This window comes from Durio zibethinus, chromosome 1 (genome assembly GCF_047325235.1).
Source record: "Durio zibethinus cultivar Kanyao isolate XHJ-2024 chromosome 1, ASM4732523v1, whole genome shotgun sequence".
Lineage (NCBI taxonomy): Eukaryota > Viridiplantae > Streptophyta > Magnoliopsida > Malvales > Malvaceae > Durio > Durio zibethinus.
In genome coordinates, this window is record NC_143162.1 from 25,318,604 (window position 1) to 25,341,434 (window position 22,831).

General features: G+C 33.8%; 1 protein-coding gene and 1 pseudogene across 1 annotated transcript; both read left to right on the forward strand.

Annotated features, from left to right (window-relative positions):
- The first annotated feature begins 9,706 nt into the window (after positions 1-9,706).
- LOC111312178 (SET domain-containing protein) lies at positions 9,707-13,461 on the forward strand. Its single transcript, XM_022912216.2, has 4 exons — positions 9,707-10,504; positions 10,588-10,694; positions 11,679-11,777; positions 12,352-13,461. Exons 1-4 carry the CDS (start codon positions 9,766-9,768, stop codon positions 13,357-13,359), a joined length of 1,953 nt encoding a protein of 650 aa, XP_022767951.2. The 5' UTR covers positions 9,707-9,765; the 3' UTR covers positions 13,360-13,461.
- Positions 13,462-14,748: 1,287 nt separating this feature from the next.
- The window catches only part of LOC111310719 (uncharacterized), a 54,956-nt pseudogene continuing 46,873 nt past the window's right edge, over positions 14,749-22,831 (forward strand).

The following is a 22,831-nucleotide window of genomic DNA, read 5'->3' on the forward strand; positions in this document are numbered from 1 at the left end:
ATAATTAAACAAATATTAATTTTTTAAAAAATTAAATTATTGAGAAAAATAAAATTAATATTTTTGAAATTAAAAAATTCTAAATAATTCAAATTATTGATATTTTATAAAAATTGAAATATAATTGTTAAAAAAATCAAAAATATGATTTTTTAAAAAAATTAAAATATTTTTAAAAATTAAATTTAATATTTTTAAAAATTCAAGAAAGCCTAATCATATTTTTTTAATTTTATGTGATTTTTCTAATTTTTTATAATTTTTAAAAAAGTTAATAGTATTTGTAATTCCTAAATTTTGACCTAAATTCTACTTTGATTTTTAAACTTTAAAAAATTCTAAAATAATCCATAATTACTTAAAATTATCATATTTTGTTCATTTTATCTATAAAACTATTTAAATTGATGATAAATATCAACTGACACCACGTGTGGTGTCAACTAACATCTTACGTGTTAAACGAAAAATCAAAATAGAATTATCTAAAAATTTATGGACCAAATATAAACCTATTTCAAAATTTTATATATTTCAAACATATCATATAAAAATATTAAATTTAAAATTATATTTGCATTTTTTTGTTTTAATATAACTTATTCTATAGAGTTTTGTTTTGAATAGAAAACAAATATTCAAAACTTAAAATTTAGTTAAAATTTTCAAATTCATTTTAAAAATTAAATAAATTTATTAAAAATATTATTTTATTCATAAGTCATAATAAAATATATTATTTTCAATCCAAAAATTTTATTTTTTAAAATATTAAATATCTTTTATTTTTCCTTTTTAAATATATTTTATAAAATAAGTTTTATAAAAAAGAAAAAAATAAAAATGATTTAAATTATATTTTTTATTTTATATGAATATAAAGTTTTTATATTTTTGAATAGATTAATCAATCTATTTTTGAAAATGATCTGAAAATTTTTATATAATATCTTAACATGATATAGGGTTTTTCTTTAATTTCTTAAATTGATATAAAAATTTTACTTAATTTTTTAAAATAATATGTAATTTTAACCAAATGATTTTGAAAATTTCAACTTAATTTTAATTTTTTAAAAATCTATTTTCTATTAGAATATTATTTTATTGATAAATCATAACATTATAAAAATTAAAAAAAATTCTAATATTTTATAAAATATATTTGAAACATATAAAAATCAAATTTTCTTGAATTATTTTTATCTTTTCCTTTATTTATTTTTTATAAAATATATTTGAAAAAGGGAAATAAATGATATTTAATATTTTAAAATTTATATTTATGGAAATAAAAAATATTTTTATTATGATTTATGAGTAAAATAATATTTTTAATATAAAATAATTTTTATTTTTAAAATTATATTAAATTAAAAAAAAGAATTTGAATTTTTAACTTAATTTTAATTTTTAAAAAACTATTTTCTATGATTTTTACAATAATTACAATAGTTTTTTAAAAATAGTTACATAGAAAAATATAATTACAATAAAAATATAAAAATTGAAATTGAAATTTAATATTTTATAAAAAAAATATGAAATTTATAAAAAATTTTAGACAATTTTTTTGTCCCTAAACTTGGAGAGAATTATATTTTGAATGGTATTTGTTATTAATTTAGATTGTTCTGTAGACGGAATGAGCAAAATAGGATAACTTTAGATAATTAAGGATCCAATTAAAATGTTTTAAAATTTAAAAACAAAAATAAAATTTGATCAAAGTTTTGGATCAATGGGTGCTATTAACTTTTTAAAAAAAAATTATGATTTTTTTAGTTTTCAAATGATTTTATAAAAAGATAATAATCACGTTAGCAAAGTTAATAGAAAGTAATTGATCAATTTAGAAATCAAATAGTATTATCAAATTTAATTTGTATGAGAATAAAACTTTTATAAATTATAATAAAAAGACTAAATTTCAAGTGTAAATATATGAACCATTTGTAAAATTGATAATTGATTTTATTTATCCATGTTGTTATGTCGGTAAGTGAATATCATATTAACAAAGTCAATACTTATGTCATCAAGTGATGGTCATGTTAACATTTTTAAAGGTAAAATTTTGATTGAATTAATAATTAAACTAAAATTATTATATCAAAATAATATGACTATATTTCTATGTATCATAATAGAAAGATTAAATTTTCAATTTTGTTAAAATACATGAACTATTATCGTAATTTGACCTATAAATTAAATAATTTTACAAAAGAGTTTTTGATTGAAATTTAAATTTGAGGAATCTAAAAGCTTGTAATACTAATTTTGAGAAATCTATACTTATTAGAAAACTTTTTATTTGAAAAACAAAAAAACTCAATCATATAATAACATATCATAAATTAAATAAGGTTGTTTTAATCTTTCAATTTTTTTTAAAAAATAAAGTTTAAATTCAATTCTTCTTAAACTTATATTTTTACTTATTTTTATATTTTAAAATTATATGTGAGTAACATTTTTTTTTTATTTTACATTTTCAAATAACTAGATATATTTCTTTTTAATGTTTATTTATCTAAGTTCTAAACAATAATTAGTTACTATATTACTTAATGTGTCAATCTTCCCAAATTACAATATGTCTCTACATGATCCAACCCTGTTAGATGCTTTAAAAGTTCAAGTCCAGATCGTAGGCACAGAAATGAAAGGCCTCCAGGCAACCCTTCACTACCAGATGGCATATAGAGTTTAAAATCATGCCATTAACTTGCCTCTTTCACACTCCAGTGATGCAGTTTTTGTTAAAATGGAAACAGCAGACAGAACTCCTAAACATGTTCATATTCCAAAGCAGCTTTTCAATGAAGAACTTGCCACCCTTCTCCCAAAGACGTGGACGACAAGTTATCAAAAGATTTGGAAACAAGATGAACCCATCGAACACTTTGATCAAACTTATAAGACAAACCAGGATGGTACTGTCACAATAGAATTTGATCACAGCAAAGGAAAAGATGTTCCTCCTCCAACAATCTTTCCAACACAATTCATGATGCAAAGATGTCATGCTGATCTCCTTGATGTTCCAGTCACACACTTTCAGTCCAATGGAAATCCCGTGTATGCATATAGATCTCCAGAAGGACATTGCTATTGGGACATAAATTGTCAATGCAAAGAATGCCAGATAGATGCAGATAAAAGCTTCCTGGATGATGATGATGATGATGATATTCCAAAGAAGCAAAAGAAGAAAAAGTCTTCCCAGCAAAAGCTCAAAGAAAGATATGAAAATGGAGACCCTGAAGTTGATCTCCTTAGTGAACCCTCAGGAAAGTTTGACTATTATGTCATCTATCCTAAGAAAGACAAACCACACCCTCAAACCTACTCAAATCGACCCATACAAAAGCCAGATTCCACCCAAAATTCCACCCAACCTTTACCCGCACCCTTACCACAAATCTCCATGATGCAACCAACTTACCTAAGCTCAAATTTCCCTCTTTTTGAAGAATTTCATAAAGACCAATACAAACACATTCCCAAAATCCCCACTCCCACTGACAGAGATGAATATGGAAACCAAAAAAGTGTTTCTCATGCTGAAGCAGTTTTAAACTGGCAAACTGAAAATTCTCTCCAGCAGAATTCCTACCTGCACAGAATTGAACATAAGTTGGACCAAGTCAGTCAACACTTTGATCAGAGCCTTGTCAATCTCCAAAATATTATTCTTGAAATTCAGTCAAGGATAATCACACTTGATCAAGAACTCAGATACATGGCTAAAACCAACACTGGTATCACTTATGCTTTCACTGAACGAGAGAAAGAAATGAAGAGCCTAAAGATTCAACTTGCAAACCTTCAAAATCAGTTTCGTCAGAAAAAACAACAACAACAAGCAGCTTCGAGTTACAACATCTTCACATCCTATCATACTGGTATGCATGATACTCCTTACCAAGCCTATTCTTCTCCTCCATTTCAACCATACAATCCTTCAACCTCACCTCCAAAACCTTTTTTCACACCTTTTCAGTACAAACCTCCCCCAACATCTATTCCAACATCCTCACAACCAACACAATACTTCACTCCTCTCTCAGAACAATCAGACCAACCCCCTTTCGGTACAACTGAAAAATGGATTCACAGATTTCGAGAAAAATAATAAGTTGATCCAAAACCTAAAAGAGTAGCAGAACAACCACTTTCTCAACCTTCAAAACCAAAACCAAACTCAAGTTCCACACCTCAAAACCCTACACCACAACCAAACCAAAAACCTATACAATTCATGATTTCTCCTACACAAACCCTTCCAGAAATACTTCACCAGATGGCACAAGACAACCTTCATCAGTTCTCTATTGAAAATATTTTTCCCTCTACTTTTGAGACTGAATCTCACATGGATACTGTCAAATCAGATGAATCAGTTGAAACAGATGATACTGATGACTCAAATGAAATGATGCTCCCTCAGATTTTCATGACAGAACCAACAGTTGAAGTTCCAGATGATACTTTAGAAGTCCATAACCCTGATGCAATGGATGCTGAACAACACCCTCATCTACAACAATCACATCCTCCTTCTTCAACATCAAAATTCTCAGTTTTTACCATTGATGATGTTCCTCCTTCAAAATGGCCCTCAAGATTTCAAGAATTCTTAGCATGGGGACTCGTTGAATTAAACTCTCATCCTAATGTTACGATGAACACAGTTTTGATCAGATTTGTTTCTAGACTAGTTGGAACCCTGAAAAATTTTTGGGACAACATTGGTGAATACAGACAACTCCAGTTTCTTCAATGCCCAACAATCATAGACGTTGTCTCTCAATTTACAGCAATCTTTTGTGGACAAGAAACTCACAAATTGGAAAAGACCAGAGAGCAATTCTTCAGACTCAAATGTTGTTCTCTCCATCCAAAAGACCTCGACAGACACTATCAACAATTCTCCCAGTATTTCTACATACTTGGTGGATTCGATGATGTCAACTTAAAGTAAGCATTTCTTAATTCTGTTCCAGAAGAACTTGCCCAGCAAACAAGAATCTAGTTAAACCTCAGATCCCTTAATGTCAAATCTATGACCCTTGGAGACATCTACAAGATGATGCTAAAAGCCCTTGATAAGATTTGCAAAAAACACAAATACATCAAAACCTTGGTGCACAACTCCAAAAAGCTAGAAAAGCCTTGTTCTTATTCCTCCTCAGGACTACAAATCAAATGTTCTTCCAAAGATCTCACATGTTTTTGCAACAACAAGAAAAAGAAGCATTTCAGAATATTCAAACCTTTCAGACCTCCTATAATCTCTAGACCCAGACACAAGAAATTTTTCAGATATGCTGATAAACCCAGAAGATTTCAAAGATTCAAATTTGCAAGAAAGAAGAAAGACCCAAAGATCAAAAGCTCAAAATGTTTTCTCTATGGAAAACCAGGACATTTCTCAAAGAACTGCCCAAAGTCAGACAAAAAGTCAGTCAAGATGATCCAAGATATTACTACTATCTCAGGTATCAATCTCTCAGATGATGATCTTGAATCAATTTTCTCTCTTGATGATGAGCAGAATGAAAGATCCTTGTTTATGATTAAGCAGTTTAATGATGATGAGTATGCAGATTCAGACTACTCAAAATACTCAGATGATTTCACAGATGATCAATGTTATGAGTATATGTCAGTTCAAGAACCCCAAAAAATCTAAACCATTCAACCTCCAAAATTACCCTTAGCTCCAGTACAGATCTTTCCTCACAAACATTCCCCTCCTATAACAGTCACAGCTTTTTTTGATACTAGTGCAGCCCAAACCATAGCAAACCCTCTTGTCTTACCCAAACACTTTTGGACCAAACAGAAAACCTTCTTCAAAACTACTGATGAAAATGTATTTTTTACAGACTTTGACAACAACCTTGTTACCCTTCAAATTTTTCCAGGATGTTAAATAACTCAAAAGATTTTAGGATCTCCACTTTCCCAGAAAGACCTTGTTATTGGTTTCGATATCATTACCAGTATACCAGGTTTAAAGCTTAGTGGAAACGGTATCAAGTTTGAAAGTTATTTTAGACCTTGGAAAAATCTTCCCAACCTCTTTACCCTTACCCTTCAACCAGATGTTTTTCAAGATTTCAAACACAAGTTCATTCACTTTTCATGTGCAGAAACTCACTCAGATTTCCTCCAGAAATGTGATCACCCACTTTGGTAAAACCCTGAATTTTTCATTTCCCTTTCTTTCAAAAAAGATGAAAATGCCAATCCTACAAAAGCTAGTCATTCAGGCATGAACCCAGATCATTTCAAGCAAGCAATCCAAGAATGCTCCCTTCTCCAAGCTCAAGGATTAATTGAACCAACCTCCTCTCCATGGGCGTGTGAAGCGTTTTATGACAACAAACGTTCAGAACAAGTTCGTGGAAAACTCAGATTGGTAATCAATTACAAGCCTCTTAACATTTTCCTTGCAGATGATAAGTTCCCTCTTCCAAACAAAAAAACTTTGTTCGTCAATTTAACGTATACAAAAGTCTTCTCAAAGTTTGATCTCAAAGCAAGATTTTGGCAACTAGGTATACATCCACAGGACAGATACAAAATGGCGTTTTGCATTTCTCAACACCACTTTTAGTGGACCGTAATGCCTTTTGGATTAAAAGTTGCTCCTTCACTGTTCCAAAAAGCCATGACCAAGATATTTGCTCCAATTCTTGATAATGCCTTGATCTGTATTGATGATATCTTACTATTCTCTCCTGATGACACCTTTCATGCACAGTTATTGGATAAGTTCCAACGCATTGTTCAACAATATAGGATAATGCTTCAGAGAAAAAGATACTCATTGGTGCTACAAAAATTGATTTCCTGGCATGCATCTCAAAGATGGTCAGTACATTGCTCAACCTCATATTGCTCAGTCACTTGCAGATTTCCCTGATGCAAATCTCTCAAAGAAACAAATCCAGCAATTTTTCGACATAGTCAATTACATGAATGAATTTCTCCCAGATATTGCCCAGCTCACATATCCACTCAGATAGATGCTCAAAAAAGAACCACACACGTGGTCTCAGATTCAGACAAATGCAGTACAAGCCTTGAAGATAAAAGCAAAGTCACTTCCCACTTTAAAGATTCCCTCAAATGGCAAAAAAATATTGCAGATAGATGCTAGTGAACAGTTCTGGTCAGCAATCCTTTTAGAAGAAAAAAATGGAACCAGATAAATCTGTGGTTACAAAAGCAAAAAATTCAAAGATTCGGAACTCTATTATCACTCTACACTAAAATAGATTTTAGCTGTAAAGTATGGTATCCAAAGATTTGAATTTCACCTCATTGGATTTCACTTTCTCGTGGAATTAGATATGTCAGCCTTTGATCAGATGCTCAATTTCAAAAAGAAGAAAATGTCAAATGCACAGTTATTCAGGCTATCCCAGTGGTTCTCACAGTACTCCTTCACCACCAGGCATATAAAAGGCAAAGACAACCTCATCCCAGATATGCTCACAAGACCTCCTTCGAAACCTCTTTCAGATACTTTTCAGGTTATTTCAGTCATTTCCATGATGTTTTTCTTACCTTTACCTTTACCTTCTTTTGACCCTGTTCCTCAAACGGTCACCAATCATTTTCTCTTCCCTTACCTTTACACCCCGAAATACAAACCCTTTGTTCCAGATCTAGATTTTCAACCAGTTTTTCTAGTTCACAATCTACCTTCTGAAATCCAGCAGATCATTGCCAAAAAGACACTTGAAAGACGTGCTCATGATCTCATCTACAAAATACAGGCTATCCTCATCAGAAAACGAGGTGATCATAGTCTCAGACCCATTGGTTTTCATCCTCAGTTCTTTTTTTTACACCTATTCCAGATCCCTCATACCTCAGGTTTATTCAAAGAAGCTTTAGTTCTTTTATGGTACTTATGCCAACTCTACACCATTGCCATTGAGTTTAACTCCTTTGAACTCAACTTTGCCACAATCACTTTTGCTAATAATGACTTCCTTTATGAAGCTGATATTTATTTAGGAACCTTTTTACAGTGGTTTAAAGCCCTCCATACTTGGTATTCTCTCACCCAACACTTTTCCTCACACTATCATGTTATCTTCTTCTTCCACCGACCTTGTGACTTTTCTGAAAATTATGCTTTCTTTCAACCCCGTTCAGACATGTATGTATGTAATCCCTACTCTCTGTACAAATCTATTTTTCTCTATGCTCATGAGTACAAGCTCCTGTTAAAAAGACTCTGTAAAATTAACAACCTCCCAATCCCTGCAGAACTTCCTCCTTTCAAGAAAGAACCATGGTGGTGGTACCCTTAAGAATACATCTAAGAATTACACATTCACCTGGCACATTGGATTCCTGAACCACCTTATGATACTTGGTGGAGTGATTTATCATAAAGACTTGTTAATTTTGATCTTCACTGTCCTTCAGAATTAGTAGAACTTCCAACAAATCCTTACTGGCAGAATGATGAAGATCTCTCCAGACTTCGAGCAAGATTTGAACACAGAGTTTACAATCACTTATTCCAATGTTGTGATTCTACTCCTGATAATTTTGAACAAGAACTATTCAGATGGGTAGATGATTGTCTCGTTCTCCAATACCTTAAAGATTTCCCAGAAGATTTCTCAAAATGATGACACTCATGGTGCTACAAGATGCAAGATTCCCAGTTCCAGTCCAAATATTGTATAATTACGTGTGCTAATTTCAATTTTCTCCAAAAGACTCCACAGAAGTTGATAATGATGCCTTCACATCAAGACAACCTTATGTCAAGTCTTCATCACCTTTATGTCTTAGTCAAGTCATAATGAGTCATTGTACTTTAGTATGAGTCATAGTGCTTAATCATTGTACCTTAAGTGATGAGTCACTATACCATAATAATGGATCTTTGTACCATAGTTATGAGTCATTGTACCTTAGTTATGACTCACCTTCCTTTAGTCTTATCCTAAGCCACTTGTAAAGTTACTTTGTCCTAATCTTGTCTTATTAGGCTACTAGTCCTTTACTTTTCCATCTATAAATAGAATGATACTTCTCTAGGAAGTAATCATACTACGAAGAAAAGAAAAACCTATCTCTTGTAAGAAACCTTCCTTTATAAAATATGTTTGGCTAAAAACCTCTTTTCTCTTTTGGTAATTTCATCTTCCTTTTTCTATAGTTACATCTTTTAGCTTCATCATTCTCTTCAATCTATTCAAAGTTTGCAGTGATACAAGTTGAGTATGCTTTGCAGTTGCTATATTATTATGGATCCTCTATATCAGAAACTCTTGTTAATCTGTTAAACAGATCATTGATCCCTTTCCCTCTGCTAAAGAAAAGTCATACCGCCTCAAAATCATACTACTAGTAAGTTACTATAGTGAAAGACATATCTCCATAAAAGTCAGGCCCCCAGTTCGACGTTAAGCTAAGAAGGTGCCAGAGTCTTGAACATCGGTTAGAATACCTTGGTTATATGTTTGATCTATAGAAAGCTTATGGTTGGTATTATCTTGTCAAGTTTGATCGATCTACACACTGTTGTCATAGTACTAGATAGTATTGTCAGGACTCTACCACCCGGAGAGCCCGAAATTAAAGCCGTGTCAGTTACCAGAGCCTTGACCATACTACTTACCGCTGTGTATTAAATGATGATAAATAAATCAGATGATTCAGATTAGAATCACATCCCCTCTAACCCTAACCAATTGGGAAATCAGAGGAAGGAAAAAAATGGAAATGAGAGCGAAGCAAGATATGGAACTAGGAGAAGAAGTAACCCCGCCTCTCCTTCCTCTTTCCTTTTCCCTCCATGATTCTTTCCTCTCTTCCCATTGCTCCTCCTGCTTCTCCTCTCTCCCTCCTTCTCCTCTCCCCCCTATTCCCCGCCATGTCCCTCTTTATTGCTCCCTCGCCTGCTCCTCCTCCCACTCCCCTATCCATTCTTCCAGCGCCGAGTCCCTCCTCCCCCAACCACTCCCTCCCACGTGTCCCGACTCCTCTGACCTCCGCACCGCTCTACGCCTCCTCCTTTCTCACCCCTCCTCGTGTTCCCACCTCTACCGTCTCAACAACGGCCTCCTCAGTAACTACCATAAGCTGACGTCCTCTCCCGAATTTGCCCCCAAAATTCGTCAGGGAGCAATAGCTATGGCCGCCGCAAGGAAATTACAAAACGGAGTCGAGGAAGAACAAAGCGACGACTTTTTACTGGAAGAGGTCGTCTTATGCTCAGTCATAACAAACGCCGTGGAAGTGCAAGACGAGAATGGGCGTTCTTTAGGAATTGCCTTATACGGGCCGAGCTTCTCTTGGATCAATCACAGCTGTTCTCCTAACGCTTGTTACCAATTGTCTGTTTCGCCTCCCACTGCGACGCCGTCACGCGAGGATTCCTGTTCCACGCTAGGAATTGTTCCTAGCGTTTCAGGGGAAGAGTGTGGTGTTTGTAACTGTGTTCAGCACACAAAAGGTTGTTCTTTTTACTAATTTACGGCACAAAGTTTTCATTTATTTTTTAAAATTTTTGCTGATTTATTGCTTCATCTGATGCAGGGAGTAAGGGATACAAATATGGTCCAAAAATAACAGTGAGGAGTATTAAGAGGATTAAAAAAGGGGAGGAAGTTTGTGTTTCATACACGGATTTGCTGCAACCAAAGGTGTTTTCGTACATTCTAATATAGTAATCTACATGTTGATTTGATTACCAAGGCTTGGTTTTGTGGTTTGCGAATTGAATGTGTGCAATGTGGTTAGATTCATGTCATAATTTAATTGAGCTATGTCGCTTTTGTGTAGGAAGAATGTGGATTGTACCCGGTTGAACATTTTGATTGCACAACTGTAAAACACTAGTTCTTTTTTTAACATGGCTTAAGCAATTAAGATATAGTAGTGTTTATTTAAAGGCCAATGAGGACTCTCTTGGATTTTCTCTTTACTAAGTGCACAAACTTGTGTTTGATTTAAATCCTGAATGGTGGAAAACTTGCCGTAGATTTTAATAAAATACGCATTTATAGAGAATATTTATACTAGCTAAAATGAATCTACTGTTCTACACAATGGAATTTATCAATTTACTTGTTCTAACATATTTTTCTTTTGTGTTAATAGCTTTTAGTGGGAAATTCATTATAACTTTATTTCAAGAACTCCACACCACATTTTACCCTTACCATATCAAAGAAAAACTCTTCAATAATCTTATGCTATTCAATGAAGGCAATTAATAGAGTGAATGGAGTTGGTAAAATGGTTAGACTAAACACAATGCCTATTATTCATCCAGCTAATGTCTAAATATCCCATAAATCAAAATAAGAGTAATTAACATATCTGTTCTAGGAAAACATTATCATCATCTCATTGCAAAAGGTGAAGAAAAATCATTTACTCGTGCACTTTTGCATTTGCTGTGAAAACTAATGTAAAAGTTATTGTTCAAAATGCTGAGTTTTGGTGCCTTTGGTGGTCTCAAGACCAATAGAAACATTTTGATGACTCATGTATGAGTTAAGCTATAGGGCAAGGAAGAAACGAAAACATAAACTTTCTGAATGGTGATGGATTGATGTGTCCCATATGTTGTTCTGTATTTTAGTTCTGATTTCGATGTTTTACTTTTTTTTTTTTTTTTGTAGGCGATGAGGCAATCAGACTTGTGGTTCAAGTATCAATTTACCTGTTCTTGTAGTCGGTGCAGTGCATCTCCCTCCGCTTATGTTGATCGTGCCTTAGAGGTAATGAGAAACTGCATAAGTATTCTGTTTTAATTAGAGTTTTTTTTTCTTTTTTTTTGCTACTTGAACATGTCAGTGTTGTTGAATTCAGCTTAGAGGCTTGCAATGGATCAAGATTCAAGAACTTATTTTTGCTATCTCTCTGGAAACATATTTTAAATTATCTCATTATGTAGGCATTTTGTTTCTTTTAGCTTTCTACTCGCTAGGGTTGGACCCACTTTTTTGGCTGGATGGACATAAATGATTAGTGATCTTCCCTTAATAGAACTTCATACTCCCTTTAGCTTGAATATGTTGAAAAGATTTATCGTGTAACCTGTCCCTTGATGGTAGATGATTTAGATCCTTATACCTGTCAATAAATTTCATACTTATTGTTCAAAAGATTATTTGGTAGTTTATCTCCCTTTTCTTTATGCTCTTGTAAAACAATTAACCCATTTTTAAACTGTATTTTTTTACTGGTTAACCTTTGTTAATTTTAAATTCTAGTATTTGCATCATTATTTGTTTGAGATGCATGAATTTTTATAAACAAGGATTTTAAAAAATCATCAGCACTTACTTTCAGGAAATTTCTGATTCCAATCTGCTCTTTTCAAGTTCACACTTTGATCTCAACCTTTATAAGGATAAGACAACTAAAATGTTGTCTGATTATGTGGATGAAACTATAACTGAGTTTCTATCAGTTGGTGATCCTGAATCCTGCTGTAGGAAGCTTGAGAGCATGCTAAATCTAGGTCTTCACATTGAGCAATTAGAAAGCAAGGATGGAAAATCACAGCTCAATTTCAAGTTTTATCCCTTTCACCATATTGCTCTAAATGCTTACACGACACTTGCTTCTGCATATAGAATCCGTTCAACTGACTTATTGGCCCTCCATTCAAGGATAGATGAATGTCAATTGAAAGCTTTTGACATGAGTAGGACTAGTGCAGCGTACTCTTTGTTGCTGGCTGGTGCAACACACCATCTGTTTTGCTCAGAATCTTCTTTGATTGTGTCTGCAGCAAATTTCTGGACAAATGCAGGGGAGTCTTTATTAACCCTTGCTAGAAGCTGTGTCTGGAACTCATTTGTAAAGGTGGGGTTGCCCATCTCAGAACGGTCGGCAGTTGTGAAACATAGATGCTCCGAGTGCTCGTTGATGGACGTCTTTGATGCCAAATTAATCCTTAGCCAAGCACAGAGAGCAAATTTCGAGAACATATCTAGTGACTTTCTTGATTGTGTAACCAACATGATACCAAAGATTTGGAGGTTTCTTGTATGCGGTTGCGATTACCTGGAAACTTTTGAAGATCCTCTTGATTTCAAATGGCTTGTGCGCGCATGGCATTCTCATGCTTATGCGAACCCTGATGATGAGGATTTCAATTTTGTAACAGTAGATAGTCTTTTCCAACATCATGCAGAATCGTATACGAATGAAAAAAGGATAAATATTTACAAGGTTGGTATCCATTGCTCACTGTATGGAGGAATTTTGTCATACATTTGTTATGGACAGAAATCCCATTTAACGGCTCATGTTCTCAACATTTTGGATAACGTGGAGAACTTTGTACATTGATTCATGGAAACAATTTAAGTTGTGAAATACAATCAATAATTGGGCATGCATATTTTTGTTAAAAGTAAATTTTATAAAAATTTATTGTTTGGTTTTTACTAATTCAATTTGTTCTTTCCATAGCTAAAAGATAAATTTTTTTATAACTAAAACTCAATTGCTTGGGTCCCAAGAGAAAATGTTTTTTGAAATTAATTATTTTTTGAAAAGTTACCTATGGTTAAGGTATATTTAATTAATATAAATTTAATATTAATGTTTAAATATATTCGATTTAATTTGATAATTTTAAATATAATATAATTATATGATATGAAAATGTTAAAAATACATAAATGAAATGCGATTTCTAATTTTAGTAATAGCTATAAATAGATTTGATAAAAATAAAAAAATATATTTCATGTTTGGTATATTGATATGAATTATAATATGATAATTTTTATATTTAATATATATTTAACATGCAATAAATATGATACAATTACACTAACAATTATATTTAGGGTTATGTTTGTTTTACGAAAAATGATTTTTGAAAAATGATTCACATTTTCAGGTGTTTAGCAAAAAATTGGTTGATCAATAAAAATAACTTACTGGTAAAAAAAAAAAAAGATCATTTTTCTAAAAGTTATCTTACAAATTTAAAAAGAAAAAGATATTTTTCAAAAAGAAGCTATCTATGAGTAAAATTATTTATCAATACGTTTGAGCATAATTTTACTTATAAATAACATTATATTAATAAATAAATAATATTATATTATAATATATTAATAAATAATATTATATGAATAAATAATATACTATTAATATAATATATTAGTAAATAATATTTTTATAATATATTAATAAATAATTTATTAATAAATAATATATTATTAATAATAATATACTATATATAATATATTAATAAAATAATATTTTAATAAATAATATAAAGAATAATAAATTTTTTATTTTAAGTATTTTTTATATTAACATAATATTTTAATGTTAAATATTATTATTAAAATATAATTATTTTTAAATATCAATAATTTTAATAATAAATAATTCAATATATTTTAATAATAAATAAATTTAATATTTTAATAGTTATATTAATATTATTTGAAAAAAGATTTCAGAATACAACTAAACAACGAAATTTTTTTTTCATTAACTCATCTAAACAACAAAAAATTTCTTTCGGGTTCATTTTTTATTTATTATTTTATTTGTTTTGTTTTCTAGGTTATTTCAATGAAATTTGATTGGAAATATTAGTATTATTCCTTATTTCATTTAACACTATAACACTCTACCTTGCTTACCAGAGGATATCATTTTCCTTTTTTTTTATTTTTTGTGTTCGTGATCGATAAGAATGACTGTAATATTTGTATGACCTCTTTTAAGCATTGTAGTATTAGCATTATCTTCGCTATTGTCTCTGTTGCTCATGTTCTCTGAACAGTTTTTTTCCCTTCTTTTTTTTTTGTTAAATTTGTAATTCTTCGAAGGGTTTGGGACATCCTCACCCTTGTTTGAAGCCAGCAGTGGTCGTTTTCTATTTTCATCTTCACGGACGCCTGTAGCTGCTACTACTACCTCTTTTGGTTTTGCATCTTCAACATCTACTGTTACTACAGTTACAACTCCATTTTCAAGCTTGCTTTCTTCAAACTCAGCTTCAAATGCAATCACAAATTCCACGGGGTTCTCTTTCTCGGTTGGTTCACCATTTTCAATTAGCAATGCAAGTTCAACACCAACAACAACCTCTAGTCTTCTACTACAGCGCTTTCTTTAACATCTGCTTCTTTTTCAAGCTCTACAGGCTTCTCTTTTGACCTATCTTCTTCCTCTGGATTTGGCAATGCAGGTTCATCATCACCACCAGCACCTACATTCTCTGGTAGTGCCTCGTGGACTTGTTTCTTGTCTCTGCTTTAATCTCATTACACTAACAACATTTAATCCTTTTTTGCTTTTTAATTTCTAATTCTCAGAAAAGATTGGGTCATTTTCATCCTTGTTTGGAGTCAGCAGCAGTTCTAATCTATTTTCATCTTCACCAGCGCCTGCTGCTACTACTAGCTCTTTTTGGTGGTTCACCTTCAGCTACAACTCCATTTCCAAGCTTAATATCGTCAAGCTCAGCTTCAAATTCAACCATCAGTTCACCTTACTCGGCTTCTACAAGGCTCTCATTCCCAGGTAGTTCATCATTTTCAAAGAGCAGTGCAAATTCAACACCAACAGCAACCCCTACTACCGCACCTACATTGACAACTGCTTTTTCTTCATCAAGCTCTTCGGGCTTCTCTTTACCTTACCTTCTTCAGCCTCTCAATCTACCTTTGGATTTGGCAATGCAGCTTCGTCATCATCACCAGTACCTACATTCTCCCGTGCTGCCGCGTCAAAATCCACTTTTTTGTTGTCTCTGCTGCTTTGGTTCTCTGATCTATTTCAACTAACAAAGTTTTTCTTTTTGTCCACTTTTTTTCTTAAGTTATAATTCTCAAAAAGATTTGGGACATCTTCATCCCCATTTGGCGCTAGTGTGGTTCCCTTCTTATTTCATCTTCACTAGCATCGGCTACCACTACTACTGCTACTCTTTTGGTTCATCTTCATCTTTGTCTTCAGCTTCTACTACTACAATTACAATTTCATCGGTGCCAAGCTAGTTATCATCTTGCTCAGCATCAAATTCTATCACTGCCTGACTTTTATTGCCTCTTACAAGGTTCTCTTGTGGTGGTAGCTCACCATTTTTGAAGAGCACTGCAAGTTCGACACCAATGGTAACCTCTACTACAGCACCTTATTTAATAATTGCTTTTTCATCAAGCTTTTCAAGCTTATCTTTTGCTCCATCTTCAGCCTCCCAACCTAACTTTGGATTTGGCAACGCAGCTTCGTCATCATCACCTTCACCCGCATTCTTCGCTGTTGTTGCATCGAAATCCACTTCTTTTTCTTTTAGTACATCATTAATGCCATTGTTTTCAAAAGTTACCACCATAATTGCTTCAACTCCAGCAGCTAGTACTATTATTGCTTTAACTCTGGCATTCCCTGCATTTAACTTAAGTTCTTCATCTTCTACTACTACGGCTTCTTCAGTAGCAGAACCTACAGGTTCAACTATCTAATCAGCCGCTGAGTTCTTTGACCGGATTTGGTGTGACAAATGCTGCTGCTTCAACAGGGAGTTTTGGTTCTTTCTTTGGATTTTCTTTATCGACAAAACCGTCCACCCTGGCTTCATCCTCACAATCGCAATCCGCTACCACTACTCCTGTATTCAGTGAGTTCTTTACTTAGATGCTAAAATATTTGGGGTTTACTTATTTCCTTCAATGCCTATTGTCTTCTATTTGTATCTTTATCATATTTTTTTTCTTTTTATGATTCTTAAGTTTTTAAACTAAATTTCTTTTATCTTGTAATCAGTCGTTCCTTTGAATGCTAAAGTGCCTAGATCAAGAACCAATGGTTTATTTGTTGAAGTCTATCCTCATGCAAATGTGAATTCTATTACTGTAGGTCTTCCTGGTTCCAGTTCTACTGCTTCAATAACTTCCATTAGTACTATTACCCAAACATCATCACTGCTTCTTGTTGCTTTAAGTAGTGGGTATGTTTAGGTTTCTTTTTTATGGTTTTATCTTTTAGCCCTTTGCTGGTATTCCTTTAGCTATATCTCATTTTCTGTCAGTATTAGATTCTAATTCCTGCATAACTATAAGTATTAGCTTCCAGTGCTTTTACCTCTGAAACTTCAAGTAGAGAAATAGTTTTTGGGAGATTAAATCTATATTTTCTCTCGGCCTAGGCTTTCTCTAATATTTCCTTGACATTACTTCATTTTTTAATTTTTCTTGTATCAAATTGTTCAATGAAAACAAAAGTGATGAAATGAATGTTGTGTTTCTAGGTTTGCACTAGAGATGGGGCTGATGCTCTATCATTGGATGCATCCAACTTGCTTTCAATGAAGTTTGTAAGGAGAGACTATTGTGGCAAAAACAAAGGTAGGGAGTGCTAATTGAAACTGTTTTTTTTTTAAGGTTCTAGTACTTGAAATATTTATAGAGCCTTTTGATATTTTAAACTGTAGGTACTATTACTCTATTATTCTCTTTACTTTTTATAAGTGGCAACCTTATTCTTATTAGTATCTCCTTTGAATATTTCTTTACTAAAATGATATATTTTGTTCAATATTCTTAAATGATCTCTTATAAAAATGTTGTGGAAGTTCTTGTTAAATGTGTGAAATAGTTTCTGGTGTAACATTTGTATGATATATCTTTTTTTTGTCTCTTTTTCTTGTAGGAAGAGTTCAAGTGCCACAGCTGCAATATCTACTACACCAAAATTACCATATGAGATAACAGAAAAGAAGTGGATGAGGAAATTTCATTTTTATTTTATTTTATATTAAATTTTTGTGATATAAAATCCTTGTCTTTGATTGTCTTCATAATGTTTTTTTGCCAAAATATGTCATGCTATGAGCAATTATGCTTATCATGTTACAAAAGGTAGGTTATTTTTTTGAGGTTACATTGCTTTTGTCTTTAATAAGCTTTTAGGTCTAACCAAAGCAAAGCGATGAGAAAAAGGAAAATAATATTCACAAGTTATCTGGAAGCATAAAAAATGGAAGTTTGTGTTGACAAATTATGTTCCTGATTCGTTAGGATATCAAATCAGGATCAATTTCCTTATTTGTTGGGATTTATATTTCTAGTATTTTATTTGTTTCTATGTTTGGATGATTGTGTCCTGATTTGTAGGTTTCTTTGTACATATAAATTCCTTTATATATTTGGGGATTCTTTTTAATAAAAGAACACTCAAACAACATTGTTTTTTTATTTCTATTTTCATGGTATCAGAGTAAAGTTTGCTCTTTTTTTTTTTTTTCTTTCCTAATGGCCAAAACTGCCATAATTGGTGGCTCTCTAGATAGTAGATTAGAGATAACTTATGAACCAATTATTGCACTTACTCCAAAATGCACAATTGCACAACAAGGTAACTATCTCTTTGCTTTGAGGCCAAAATCAGATTCTAAGAAGTCTTGGATTATAGAGTCTAGGGCATCTGACCATATAACTGATGCCATGAGTTGTTTTCAACATATAATCCATGTTTTGGAAACCTTAAGTTTTATATTGGTGATGGATTACTATCATCTATTGCTGGAAAAGGAAACATTAAAGTTTCTAATATGACATTATTTTCAATTTTGCATGTTCCTAATTTAGCATGTAATTTAGTGTCTATTAATAAATTAACAAAGGACTTGAATTGTGTGGCTAAGTTCTATCCTTCATGTTGTGAGTTTCAGGATTTACTTTCGAGGAAGATAATTGACAATTCTAAGGAGCGTGAGGATGTGTACTACCTTGAGGATCCCTAACAAGTGAATAAGCAAGCTTTGGCTTTAAGTGGTGAATTTGTTTCTGTTTCTAGTGAAATTATGTTATGGCACAATAGATTAAGACATCCTAGTTTTTCATATCTAAAAACTATTTTCCTTCTCTTTTTAAGAATAAAGATGTCTATTCCTTTTGTTGTGAAACTCATCAACTTGCCAAACACACTTATCCTAATAATCTATATAGATTTTCTAAACCTTTTTTTCTTTAGTTCATAGTGATATTTGAGGACCTTCATGGGAAAACGACATAACTGGAATTCGGTGGTTCATGACTTTTATAAATGATCACACATGAGCTTGTTAGGTTTACTTATTAAAAGACAAGTTTGATGCTAACACAATTTTTCAGCTATTTCACAAAATGATTCAAACACAATTTCAAGTCCAAATCCAAATTTTTTGCATAGACAATGGGAAGGAATACTTCAATTCAATTCTTGGTAATTATCTAAAAGAAAATGGGATTTTTCACCAAAAAATAGAGCTTTATGTTTATTCATGACGTAAACCATAGCCTTAGGAAATAAAAACTTTTATGCCGTAGCCATATTGTCAAGATCTATCGCAAGTAAATTTTAAATAAAAAAATGTTAAGCCTACAACACCATCACCAATGAATATCGATCTGTAAAATTTTGAATTAGAAAAAGATTATGCTTGCCGCACCATCACCAATGAATACTCCACCTGATGATTTAGACAAGTAAGGTGTACGATAGTGCACTCAACAGTCATTGTCCAATTATCTATCCTATAATCGTTTGTCTACTACATTTCGTGCCATGTTAAAAAAGACTAAGGTAACTAAAATCCTATAAAATATTCATGAAGCTCTAAAAATCCCAAAATAGAAAGCTGTTGTACTTGAAAAGATAAAAGCATTGAAAATGAATGAGACTTGGGATATTGTGGAGTTACCTAGAGGTAAAATATCAGTTGGATGTAAATGGGTATTTACTATTAAGTATAATTCATGTGGTGGGATAGAGAGACACAAGGCCTGATTATTTACGAAAAGATTTACTTAAAATTTTAGAGTAGACTACATTGAAACCTTTGCTCCAGTTGCTAAATTGAATATTATAAGGGTACTGCTTTCATTAGTTACTAATCTTGACTGGCCATGACACTAGATGGATGTCAATAATGCCTTTCTTAATGGGAAACTGGATGAAGAAGTTTCTATAGATTTACCTTCTGGCTTTGAAAGGGGAAACAATGACAAAATGGTATGCAAACTAAAGAAGTCTTTCTATGGTTTAAAACAGTCACCAAGGCTTGGTTTGATTGCTTTGTAAAATTAGTAAAGAGACATGGATTTAACCAAGGACAAATTGATCATACTTTTTGTTTTTAAACACTCACAACATGGAAAAAAAGACTATATTGATCATTAATGTTGATGATATTATATTGACAAGTGATGACACTGAAGAAACAATGACAGAATGGTATGCAAACTGAAGAAGTCTTTCTATGGTTTAAAACAGTCACCAAGGCTTGGTTTGATTGCTTTGTAAAATTAGTAAAGAGACATGGATTTAACCAAGGACAAATTGATCATACTTTTTGTTTTTAAACACTCACAACATGGAAAAAAAGACTATATTGATCATTAATGTTGATGATATTATATTGACAAGTGATGACACTGAAGAAATAGAAAGGCTAAAGAAACGAGCGTGCGGGCTCTCAGCTAGCCAGAGGGGTGGGATGCGTAAGCCGGGGATCGATCGGGTCCCCCTCTGTGTGCTGCCGATCCTGCTGCCGCATCCCTCGGTCCGGTCCAATCTTAGACTAGGAATGAACTCCGTATGCCTAAGCCAACCGACGAAATGAAAGGGTGGGCGGGCGGGCGGGCACTACATCGACCAGAGAGACAGGATGCGCAAGCTGTGGATTGATAGAGTGGTAGGTGGGTTTAGGCACATCTTCATATTTCTGCATGCCAATACCATTTTTATGCCTTGTAAATTCATACAATGGTCTCTTAAGCCTTCATGTGAAGTTTCATGGCAAGACGACTTGTTTTCTCTTTTCCATGATTTTTGAAACTTTTTGCGGTTCGGGATTTTTTAAAATTTTTTCGGAAGGAGTTTTGGCCCCAAACTTGGTAGACGTGATCCTTGTATTTTTGTTGGCATGCACAAAAAAATTAAGCTAGGAACTCGAAGTGTACAAGATTTTGTGACCATTTGAAAAAAGTGTCCCCATTTCAGACACTTTAATTGCTACTGGCAGCAAACCTATAAAATCTCAAATGGTCTTTAAAGGGGTGTGAGTTCTCGAGGTTTGATGAGGGATAGGGGGACAATATAAGGGCCGAGTACCAGCACCCATCGCACATCATGTGCGCACGCCCCCCCCGGCACCCCCGATTGTCGGAACCCCAATATCACCGATCAGGTTCTCCAGCGATGCTCCGATGATGGTGCCTCGACGAAGACAAATACAGCACCAGCACATGCCCGAGCCCAGGATGTGCTATCGCAACCCTCGGTCTGGTCCAATCTTAGACTAGGAATGAACTCCGTATGCCTAAGTGAACCCATGAAACGAGTGTGCGGGCTCTCAACCGGCCAGAAGGGTGGGATGCGCAAGTCGGGGATCGGCCGGGTCCCCCTCTGCGTGCTGCCGATCCTATTGCTGCAACCCTCAGTCTGATCCGTTCTTAGATTGGGAATGGACTCCGTATGCCTAAGCCAACCGACGAAACGAGCGGGCGGGCGGACGGTTGGGCGGGCACTACGTCAGTCAGAGAGACGGGATGCGCAAGCCGTGGATCGATAGGGTGGTAGGTGGGTTTAGGCACATCTTCATATTTCTGCTTGCCAATGCCATTTTTATGGCTTGTAAATTCATACAATGGTCCCTTAAACCTTCACGTGAAGTTTAATGGCAAGACGACTCGTTCTCTATTTTCCACGATTTTTGAAACTTTTTACGGTTCGAGATTTTTTAAAATTTTTTCGAAAGGAGTTTTTGCCCCAAACTTGGTAGACGTGATCCTTCTATTTTTGTTGGCATGCACAAAAACATTCAGCTAAAAACTCAAAGTGCACAAGATTTTGTGACCATTTGAAAAAAGTGTCCCCATTTTAGACACTTTAATAGCTACTGGCAGCAAACCTGTAAAATCTCAAATGCTCTTTAAGGGGGTGTGAGTTCTTGAGGTTTGATGAGGGATAGGGGGCCAATATAAGGGCCAAGTACCAGCACCCATCGCACATCATGTGCGCACACCCCTCCGGCCCCCTCGATCACCGGAACCCCAATGCTGTCGGTCAGGTTCTCCGGCGATGCTCCGACGATGGTGGCCCGGTGAAGAAAAATGCGGCACCAGCACATGCCCGAGCCCAGCCTGTGCTGTCGTATCCCTCGGTCCGGTCCAATCTTAGACTGGGAATGAACTCTGTACGCTTAGACTGAGAATCAACTCTGTATGCCTAAGTCAACCCACGAAACGAGCGTGGGGGTGCTCAGCCGACCAGAGGGGAGGGATGCGCAAGCCGGGGATCGGCTGGGTCCCCCTTTATGTGCTGCCGCAACCTTCGATCCGGTCTGATCTTAGGCTGGGAATGAACTCTGTATGCCTAAGTCAACCGACGAAATGAGCGGGCGGGCGGGCACTACGCTGGCCAGAGAGACGGGATGCGCAAGCCGTGGATTGATAGGGTGGTAGGTGGGTTTACGCACATCTTCATATTTTTGCATGCCAATGTCATTTTTATGGCTTGTAAATTCATACAATGGTCCCTTAAGCCTTCACGTGAAGTTTCATGGCAAGATGACTCGTTTTCTATTTTTCACAATTTTTGAAACTTTTTACGATTTGGAATTTTTTAAAATTTTTTTGGAAGGAGTTTTGGCCCCAAGCTTGGTAGACGTGATCCTTGTATTTTTATTGGCATGCATAAAAAAATTCAGCTAAAAACTTGAAGTGTACAAGATTTTGTGACCATTTGAAAAAACTATCCCCATTAGAAACACTTTAATTGCTACTGGCAGCAAACCTGTAAAATC

Coding starts and splice junctions, on each gene's coding strand:
- LOC111312178 (XM_022912216.2), top strand. CDS start 9,766: ATGGAAATGAGAGCGAAGCAAGATATGGAACTAGGAGAAGAAGTAACC. Junction 10,695..11,678: donor CGGATTTGCTGCAACCAAAG/GTGTTTTCGTAC, acceptor TTTTTTTTGTAG/GCGATGAGGCAATCAGACTT. Junction 11,778..12,351: donor ATGTTGATCGTGCCTTAGAG/GTAATGAGAAAC, acceptor ACTTACTTTCAG/GAAATTTCTGATTCCAATCT.